This window comes from Amphiura filiformis, chromosome 4 (assembly GCF_039555335.1).
Source record: "Amphiura filiformis chromosome 4, Afil_fr2py, whole genome shotgun sequence".
Lineage (NCBI taxonomy): Eukaryota > Metazoa > Echinodermata > Ophiuroidea > Amphilepidida > Amphiuridae > Amphiura > Amphiura filiformis.
This window is the reverse complement of record NC_092631.1, coordinates 19,105,122-19,115,863: the sequence shown is the minus strand read 5'-3', so window position 1 is coordinate 19,115,863 and position 10,742 is coordinate 19,105,122. Positions and strand designations below refer to the sequence as shown.

General features: G+C 36.5%; 1 protein-coding gene across 1 annotated transcript; it reads left to right on the top strand.

Annotated features, from left to right (window-relative positions):
* Positions 1-616: 616 nt before the first annotated feature.
* On the top strand, positions 617-9,564 carry LOC140150027 (medium-chain acyl-CoA ligase ACSF2, mitochondrial-like). The gene is made up of 9 exons (XM_072172032.1): positions 617-790; positions 1,132-1,260; positions 4,459-4,512; positions 5,275-5,387; positions 5,989-6,042; positions 7,845-7,968; positions 8,412-8,519; positions 8,699-8,844; positions 9,450-9,564. Exons 1-9 carry the CDS (start codon positions 617-619, stop codon positions 9,562-9,564), a joined length of 1,017 nt encoding a protein of 338 aa, XP_072028133.1.
* Positions 9,565-10,742: the final 1,178 nt, after the last annotated feature.

The window sequence follows — 10,742 nt, the reverse complement described above, 5'->3', positions numbered from 1 at the left end:
TAATATTGTATGTTCATGTATTAAAGGTCCCCTGAAGATGAAAACATTCTGTCTATAAAACTTTTCCAAATATTAAGTTTTTTCTTAATATCTCAAAAACAGTTTTGATGGAGTTGGGCCATTCTTCCACTCAGGTATTCAATTGATGCTGCGGTCGCACGATTATGTAACAAACTGAAATGAAAACCCAAACTGCTTTCTAAAATTGATGACTTTTTGGTAGGCAAATCCAGTAAAATGGTACTCACTTTTTGAGCTTTCTAAAAGTTTTAAATTTCTAACAATGGGAACGGAAAAAGGTATTGGTAATGTCGTCAGAAAAGAGTTTAGGCAGAATATAAATGGAAACCACGTCACTAAAACCAAAACCAATCTCAGTACTTAGTAATAAGCGACCTCGCTCCGTCAAAGTGAGCGATTTTGAATAGTTAGATGGGCGTAAGTTCACGGCCGGGCGCATGAGAATCGCAACATCTCTACTTAGCACCTTCATTCGTACTCTACTACCTGCACAAACAAAATGTAGGGGTTACTCCAAATAGATGTGGAACGTATGATAATGTGCTGTTGTTTCTTCTTCTTCAAATTGTAGCAGAAACCCCGTCCGAGGAGAACAATGTCTGTCACAAGCCGTCAGTTAAGCTACAGCCATGGGACCGGCAACATCCCGTTACTCCCGTACACTATCGGGCAAATGTTAAACAAAACTGCGCAGGAATATCCAGATAATGAAATGTACGTCTTCTACGCAGATAAAGAGCGATATACTTTCAGCGAATTCAGAGATCAGGTGTGTGTGCAATATTTTTTTCTTGTAATTACTATAATTATATAGGAGACCCACCAAACCAAAGGAAACAATAACAATCTTGGAGGGTTTTTGAATTCAACAGTCAATAGAGCTTATTGGCGATTGATCTCTTTCAACATGTTACCTAAGTAACGAAGCATCTAAGTTATTCAAACTATCAAATAACTTGGTGGGTTTTCCGAAGACGAAATACATGAACATTTCAAGAAATTGTTACCATATTTATGATGTTGATTCCTGTAGTAGAGCTCAAAATATGACATTTGACCATTTAACTTTTAAATTAAGACAATCATATTTGACATTTCTTTTTTTAACAGACCCATCAGTTTGCATCAGGACTTCTTAATCTAGGATTACAGAAAGGAGACAGAATTGCAGTTTTGGGTTTAGGTCACAAGGAGTACATGCTGACTTACCACGCATGTGCGCAGACTGGACTTATTTTGGTAAGCAAAATTGACGCTCCACACAATAAGCATACACTTAATTCTCGCTATTCGCAATAAGGGCGCCGCCAGCGTTTGCGTTTGCGATGTAATCGTGATGTATCATGGGAAAAGGTCGACATCAAGTCCGCGCAATACGAATATTACCATGCTATTACATAGGAACACGTGACAATATTTTTAGTTTGTCAATATAACGGTATTACACGCAAATCGATAGAGAAAAAATTAATTGTGCACATTTCAAATCACATTATTAAGTATTATTGAGTATCGATTCGCGTGCAACACCTTTATTTTGACAAACTAAAAAATATTGTCACGTGTTCCTATGTAATAGCATGGTAATATTCGTATTGCGCGGACTTGGATGTCGACCTTTTCCCATGATACATCACGATTACATCGCAAAATCTGCTGGCGGCGCCCTTATTGCGAATAGCGAGAATTAGGAAGTGTTCCACAGCCTATTTTAGCAGACAAATGTCACTGCACGTTGACGAATGTAAAATCTCGATGACCCACCGGCTGTGACGAGCTTGCGGGGAGGGTGGAGGGCCCCTCTCCAGTTTTGGAGATTTAAAAAAAAATATGCATTTTAGTGACTCATTTTTGACTTAAGTTACCTGATTGGGCACTTGGCACTCTTGACACTCATTATATAGCAATACTTCATCTGCAAACTAACGTGCAAAATAGGTCTGAATACAATTTTTCCGGGAAAGTTTGGAAAAAATGCAACTTTGCCGAAGTTCTAACATATTAATTTAAATGGGGAAATTACTGCAGTCAAACGCTTTTCTCACTTGTAGGGATTAGGACTATTTTCACAATGTTATCACTAAGTTATCAATGTTGTGAGCTCAAACGGGTGGGGTCCAGGGATCCGGCTTAGATCCCCTGGTGAAATCCAGGGTCAAAGCCCCTTGGTGGGGCAAGGAGTAGAGTCTCAAGCTCACGAGGTTTTTAAAGGCCTTTTCAAAGCATCCATATTAAGTTTTCATGATTAACTTGGAAAGAGTTTTCTTGAAGTCGTTTAATAACGCCTTCGAGATTTCCAAGTTGATCATATTAAACGATATTTACTTCTTTTTTGGCGAGTGTAACAAATTGCATATGATCATAATTTGGTTTAACTCATTGTGAAACGAGAAAAACATTGAAGGCAATTATGATTTTATTATCATTTTCACAATTTTAGGTTAATTTGAGTAGTTTTTGGTAATGGGTGATATTTCTCAATGAAGTAGCCAAAGCTCAACACTTCATCATGTTCATCAGGCTGCGCCAGATTAGTCAGAAACAATACCAAATTACTAACAAACTAGTAAAGAACTATTAGTACACATTTTGGGTACTTTTGACCAAATTTTATCTCTGAAATGAGTTTCCTAAGCATTTTAATGTTATTTGATTTTGATATCTAATTCGAAAACGCCGAAAAATCATGCCGAAAAAATAATATAAGTTTATTGTATATACAAATGCGCACGAACCGAACCGCGCGAGCATTTTGCTATAATATTGAAGCGAAAATGGTGAAATATGGTGCAAATGTAGAATGAAGAGCGCAAAAATAGGCACTTTTTAGGATAAAAATGGCCAAATGAGGTTTACTTGGACAGAAACCCACATACTGGCGTTACGTCATCAACATGGGGGATGTTTGTATGTACCATGCCCCCTTAGGGACGCACCATTTGATACTCGGGGGTGGGGGGGGGGGTGGTGTATGAAGTTGTGGTTGGGGGAAGAATTTTTTTTCGCCACCAAAGGCGGCGAAGTTTTTTTTTTCACCGGTGTTTTTGAGTGTTGGTGGGGATTTTTTTTTTTTTTGGTCATGTAGTGGGTGATTTTTTTGTTTTTGAAAAACTTCCTACCCCCACCCTGAGAATCTAATGGTGCGTCCCTTATCAATTGTTTTGGTAGATTCATCCCTCCTCCCCCAAGGAATCGTTACCTATATGCCTTTTTGTTTCGATTGCCAGGAGTTGCCGCACCCAACTCCATTTACCACGCACGTTGACAAATGGAAAGTTGTTCTGATTGTAAACACTATCATGGCTATCGTGAGTAAGGCGTGAGAGGGGGGGGGTTGATGATACTAGCGGTTAGCAAACTATGTCTATGCATGCGGCCCTGTGAGAATTAAGTGTTTTCTAGAAACATGAGAAAAGGGGTAATGAAGTGTTAAGCGCGGTCAGCGCAAAACTTGTGACATTTCATATCAAAATGACCACGGTAGATGCTATATTTAAAGCATCCCTATTGAGTTTGTCGAATGGCATAAAAATATTTTAAGCACGGATTTTTAATTCTCACTGCACGGATATTTAATCTCACTGCACAAACGTTAAAATAACCTCTGGAGTGTCCATACATACTTTGATTGGGGATTGGAAAAATATATATGGGGGGGGGGGGGCCAAAAAGTTTGGGTCCTAAAAAGGTGATCAAAAATTTTCCTCAAGCTTCTCCAATGATTTACCTCCGTATGATTTTATTTGGAAACTAACTGCCCAGTTCACAAAACAGTGTTGATACAGTGTACGTGCAGTCAATAATAAATGTCTCACCAGAAGAAAGTCCTCACTTGTTTGAGCGGCCATAAGATTATTTTTAACACAATGAATTAAGTACCATTAAGTACGATTCAACGATTAAAACGATTAAACGATGCGAACCGAATGATATGAACCAACAGTTTGTGACCAGTTTTCGTTGAAATCTGAGAAATTTTTGAATGTTTGCTTATAACTATTAAAAGAAATAAAAGGTTTGTAGCAGGTGGGTCAAATTATACCTTTTCTCAATTCTAGCAATGAGAGGCATACGTTGGTATTGAGCAACTTTCAAAATGTGTTGACTTTTGATCGACCCTTACATCACATGTACGTCTATACTCACAGAGGATGTCGAAGCAATATCTAATTGAGAAATTCAAATGGTTTATGCCCACATTTGAATACTGAAGGTATTGAGAACATCTGTATGTGTTTTAAGACCATCTAACAAGGGCCATGGATCTATACAAAGTTCATTTCGTCAAGTCCTGGGGGATGTAAAAGGGTGGTGCTAACTCTCAGTCTAAATCTTAATGAAATAATATAAAACAATATATCTCGTAATGTAGGCCCTACTTCTTGTCTGTGGCATTCATTCAAATTTCTTTCTCTATCCATGAATTCTCTATAATAGGTGCGGCTTGTGCCTCCTCCTATAACCAATCTCATTGGACAACAGCTGAAAATGGTAGGTAGTACCTGCATGGCACTTACCCCAGAATGGATCAAATAAAGGAATAATGCAAGAAGTGGCGACATCGGGGCGACAGGGGAAAATATCATTAAAGCAGGTCAGAGGGCAGTGTGACCTATCGCTGTTTGCTCTCTAATATAGAAGCAAAAACTGTAAAACAATATGGCGCCTACCATCCCATTCACTTTAAAGCCATATTATAACATTATCATACAAAATAGATTAGCATTTCTTTGCCATAAAATGTTAGTTTTACTGTCAGATATATCCCTTTTATTTTTGAGCCGAACAACTACGGCAAAACAAAGAAAATTGGAATTTACTACCAGCGCGTATGTCGCCAATACGTACCACTCCTTCGGTCATGTTATGGTACGACCCTTTGTTGTGTAGATCACCGTCCCGCACGCCGTGTACGTACTGTGTGTTATGAACATCGTGTATGTGTTCGACTAATAATTCCATCGTAATAATAAGACGCCGGTTCCGGCGCTTTATTTAAAATCTCGGATTTTGACAAAACTACAGCACCTAGAGTCTTGACATTTGCAGGGTATATTGGTTTAATAAAGTACAATATAATCGTGTAAAAAAATGAATTTTAAAAAATCAGTGAGGGCGTCCTGAACAGCAAATGTTATAATATGGCATTAAATGATTCATCTCTAATTAAAATCAGCAGACGTGAAATACACTCAATTTTACGTCAGTTTTATTATTAAGTTAAAAATAAAATACTTGACTGTTTTCTTGAAGCTTGGTTGCAAGGCCCTCGTTTTAAACAGGACTCCAGTCAATGGTTATGAGGAGGTGTGTAAGTTGTTGCCAGAACTGCCAAATTCAGAGCCAGGAAAACTGAACAGTAGCAGGTAAACAAGGCTAATTACATTACAAACTTACATTTTTAAAGGGACACAAGTTAGCTGTCAAGTCTTGTTTTAATTGTTGATCAAAACTATGATCATAGTTTGGAACTAAAAGATCTTCCCACTTGCAGTCGCAAAAATTCGTAACGCAGTAGAAAACTTCAAAACTATAGCAAACTATTCTTTGTTTGAAATAATTTGTCATATCTGTTAGTCTTTTTTATTTATGTTTGTTGATTTCATAATCTTTGTTTTGTTTTTTGGTCAGGGAAAGGCAATTCTTAGGGCTTATTGGCCTTCCTGCCTGTTCCGCCATATATATTTTGTGTGTGTTTCTTGTGTACTTTATATAATGATATGATTATTTTGTGATGTTGTTGTATATTTTTATATATGGAAATAAACGAATAAATGAATGAATGAATGAATGAATGAATGAATGAATGAATGAATGAATGAATGAATGAATGAATGAATGAATGAATGAATGCATGAATGAATGAATGAATGGATGCATTAATGAATGAATGAATGAATGAATGAATGAATGAATGAACGTGGATTTTAATTGCAATAACCCAATAATGTTTCTCTCACTTTCTAGTCTTCCAGATTTAAAGATTGTAATTGGAGCAGAAGAAACGTTCTCAAACTGCAAGTATGTATTTTAATAGACAAATGAATAGTATAAATTGAACGTGTTTGCATCAAATTTTCCTAAACCAAAATGGTTGTTTGGACAAAACAAAACAAAACAAAACAAAACAAAAACAAACAAACAGTGCACGTTAATAATACATTTCGCCGGCAGAATATACAGAATCGTCTTTTAAAAACTGGAAACTGGATCAGTAAATATTTAGGAATAAAAATTGCTTTTATTAATAATGCTCAAAATGTTTTAATTTATTAAATAAAAGTTCAGTTTGTTTGTAGAGATTGTCGTAAGTGCTGCACTTATGATAGTCTTCCATTCAAATTAAAATGTTAACGAGTGTACAAGCGTAGAATAAAAGCTACCGTAGTCATCATCCTTCGGCTGCGGAGCAGGCGACTACAAGTGTCCTCCGTCTACATCGGTCTTCATGGTCTTGAGCCATTGTCTTGAGCCACTACTACCGTAGTACCACTTACGTTACGTTAGTCTTGCAGGTAACAAACTGAACTATTTCAATAGGTAAAACGTAATAAAATAATAAATCAACTTAAAAAATGATTCAAAATGCGTGCTTGCATGAGCATTTCACATCAAAATCTCAACTTCGCCAAAAAATCTCACTTCACAGCAAACACAAAAATGTTCTTAAAACGTTTATTCAAAACGTTTTTAAATATCATTTAAAGGTCCGTGACCCGATCGACAGCATCATCCCCCCGATTTTTCTCATTGTTGATGAGTTTTTGGTATCATTTAATAGATTATATTTTTCTCATTACCATCCTGAAATTTGGCGATCCAATTTGATGTATTTTCGGAGAAATCAAGAAACAAACAGGCTATACTGGTAACCACCTTCGACATTCTGGGTAGGAAAAAATGATTCCGTGAACAAGAGCCGTATTACTCCCTGCCAATTCGCACGAACGGAAATAGGTAAAAAAAAAATGAGGGCGCTATAATAATAAACGCTTAAAACTAAAATAAAGAAATACATAAGGGATGAAATAAATACAAAACAACACCTTATAATATTAAGTATGATACGAGGAATATGAAAAAAAAATATGAGAAAAATGTCCCCCTATAAAATTAATTAATTAATTAATTATATTATTGTTAGTGAAATTACCACATCGTAATACAAATTTAGAAATATTATAAAAAAAACACACTTTTTTCATTAATTAAAACAAACCCTAAAATAAAAGATAAGTGTAAAATGTACGTGATGATAATATACAAAATTAAAAGGAAATGTATCAGGGTCAAATTAAAATAAAAAGAATGAGATATTTTGTCACAAGAATGATGGGCGTAGTGGTATGGCGAAGCACTCGACGGGAGTGTTGTTTCTGGATGCCGGACCACAATGCAATGCATGCGTACCAACGTATTGGCTTGCTAATTGTGCTAATTATTCACTTTTACGCTGAAAATGTTCTCGTTTTCTCCCATAGATGCATAAAGGGGACAATATTTGAAATTGTATGTAAGTTTGAAGACAATCCATATCCTAAACTGATAGGGTTACCCCCCTTTAAATGTCGGTTTATAAACAGATAATGAATCGGTCTTAAAAACGTTATTGTAAAATATCTTGGACAAACATTTTTGCAACATATTTTGTCAACAGTTATGTTAGAATGTTTTGCATCACGTTTTCAAAAATGTTTTCTCGATGTTATTAAAGCGTTTTGATACCATTTATATAACCCAACATTAAAATATTTTTGTAAAACGTTGTGTGTTTGCTTGGTTACGATAGTTTTACATTCTTCCCACGATTTGATTTTATTTAGAGGTATTATGACTGTAGCCAATGTGGTTGAATTAGGAGGGTCATCTGCAGAGGCTGTCGAACATATTACTGCTGTAGCATGGGATATTGACAACGAAGATGATTTTTGCGTCATTTTTACATCGGTAAGATAATAATTCCCAGCAAACTCAAAAACGTTTTTCAAAAAACGTTTAAAAGTTGGGTTATATAAAGGTTATAAAACGTTTAAATAAAAGTTAGAAAACTTTTTAATGCAAAACATTCTAACATAATGATAGAAAGTGTTGACAAAACATTTTGCTAAAAAGTTTGCCAAACCACATTTTGACAACATTTTTTAAAATGTTGCTGTAGTAGTTTTGTTTCATCTAAAAAACGTTTAGAAAACATTTTTATGACCTTTATATAATCCGTCATTTAAATGTTATTAGAACAGTTTGCCCAAAACCATAACGCGTTTATAACACGTTTATAACGTTTTAAAAACTTTGTTGTGTTGCTGGGTCACTAATTTTTTTAAAGTCTGGTATATTCAAATTTCAGTATCCTTATGTTCATGTTATAAACTCTTTTGGTATTCATGCAGGGTAGTACAGGATTGCCAAAGGCTACTGTACATTCCCAGGGTGCTTTGCTCAACTCGAATAGAACACGATGTGTTTACAGGAGAGGAACAGGTTTTGAAGTTGATTGGGTAAGTTTTTATTCAGAAGCGTCGAACGGACTCGTTAATGGGTGCATCAAGACTTTCTATAGTACCCGGGCATTTCGGATTCAGTGGTCGTGTCAATGCGGCATCTTTATTTTCTGTGTGAAGCGTACGTGACAGATATACGGTTTCAGTATCCATCATTTGGTTTTATAATGTTTCAGATACCCAAAGTTGCCGTACTCATGTGCACTGCTTTTATTAGTCAAGAATATGGAATGCTGCACCCAGTAATGACTGGGCAAACTACAGTATTTGCAGGTCCAATGTTTGATGCAGAGCTTGCACTGAAGGCAGTTCACGAAGAGAAGTGAGTACAGGGAGCTTAGCAAGAGCCTTGGGGCCTATCAGAGGATGATTTAAGGAAGCCCCATCATGCACTGCAAAAGTGTTATCACTAGAGTTTCAACTGCCACTTTACTTTTCAAATCCCATTGAATTATGTGCAAAAGATGTTGTTTAAGAATTGTGTGTGTGTCATTATTACTTGGTCGATTTCAGAACAAAAGTGATGTATGCATAAAGGATAATTCACACCTTCTGTAGATAACATAAAATGTGAAATCGACTAGCATTTTGAATGTTTTTTTATTGTAAATATATCGGTCCAAATTCAAATTTAACCATGCACGTGTATACAGTGTGCGAGCAGTGGTGTCATGTTCACTCACACAGCTGTGCTAACCGCAAGTCAACACAGTGGCGTGTTGGGAAGTGCTTTAATCATCCACTGGGGGCCTATGGACATGGAAAAGTTTGGCCCACTTCCAGCATGTCCAGTCAGAAAATATTGACCAGCCAAGCACACATGACTGTGAGCTCAGTGGCGTAGCTGCCGGGCGGGGCAGGGGGGGCAATTGTTTGTTAACGTTACAGCCTGTACTTTACACTCGTATGATATATATGTTTTGACAGATGTACTGAAGCTGTCATGTTGATACATCATATTTACGACTTACTCAATCACCCTGACGTGGATAAATATGACTGGTCTTCTATGAAGTGTAGTAAGTTGCAGAGTATTCGTTGATAATTATCATAATGACGATAACGCTATGTTCACATAGGATCTGATGGAATTAATTCACCGGTAATATTTTTACAGTATTAAACCTGAAGATGTTACCATTTAAATTCACAGTTTTTCAAATAAGTTCATGATAGGTAGATGTAATGATCCTTTACCAGCTGAAACATGTAGTTCTCTCAACCAATTTGTCTTTCAAAGACACAAAAAACAAATCTTTAAAAGACCTATTTCCAGCAATCTCCATGACCACGGCAAGCGCTGTGAAAAGAAGATCGAGGTCAATCTGTGATCGGATGACTGACTGACAATAGCTTCTGGCATTAATTTATCTTCTTAACTCCTCAACAATGGTCACTGTCCTCAATCAATGAACTATATCTACAGAATATACTAGTATCCATAGCTAACCATGGCAAAATGTTAAAGGACATCAAGAATATTTTCTAAGTTATTTATCGGGCGCTCTATCGTATGTCAACCAGTAATGAGTTCTGAATCCTAATGATAAGAGTATTATTTGGTGTGGGTTTAAACATGGTTTAAAACAAATCGGCAGTTTGGAAATTTGACACTTGTATAAACTTTGAACTTGGAAATCATAAATACCCAAGGGTGACAATTCTACACCACCCTCTCATTTTGAACTGCATATAAATTATTAATCATTCTTTCAAGATTTGCTTCATTTTGTTACAATTGGAAATAATAGTTATTTTTTGCTTGTGAAACAAGATAATAATATGAATTAAAGTTTTAACTTCAACACTACACTATTTTTCGCTCACCTGGAACGTTTTCACTAGTCCGACTAGCGTCTTCAGCAGATGGTGATGCTGTGATGATATCTTGTCTACAATCGGGATATTTCTCACTGATGACGTCGTATGATTGACAGAATGACGTCATAGGATGTTACGATGTAGCCCCCCCCCTGGGCATCAGCAGGTTATCCCAGATAGGATCTATTTCAAGTCCTTGATCACGATTTAGTCTCGGGTTTTGAGTCCTTATGTGGATGGCTTCAAGAACTCTCCGGGAATATTCTTTTTGTCCTCGTTCGAGCACCTTGACGTTTTCCCAATCAATCTGATGACCTTTGGAGCATACAACATGTTCCCTGACCGCTGATTTGGAGCTGCCAGCAGTAGACTTGTGTTCGCTGAGCCTTTTCTCAAGCT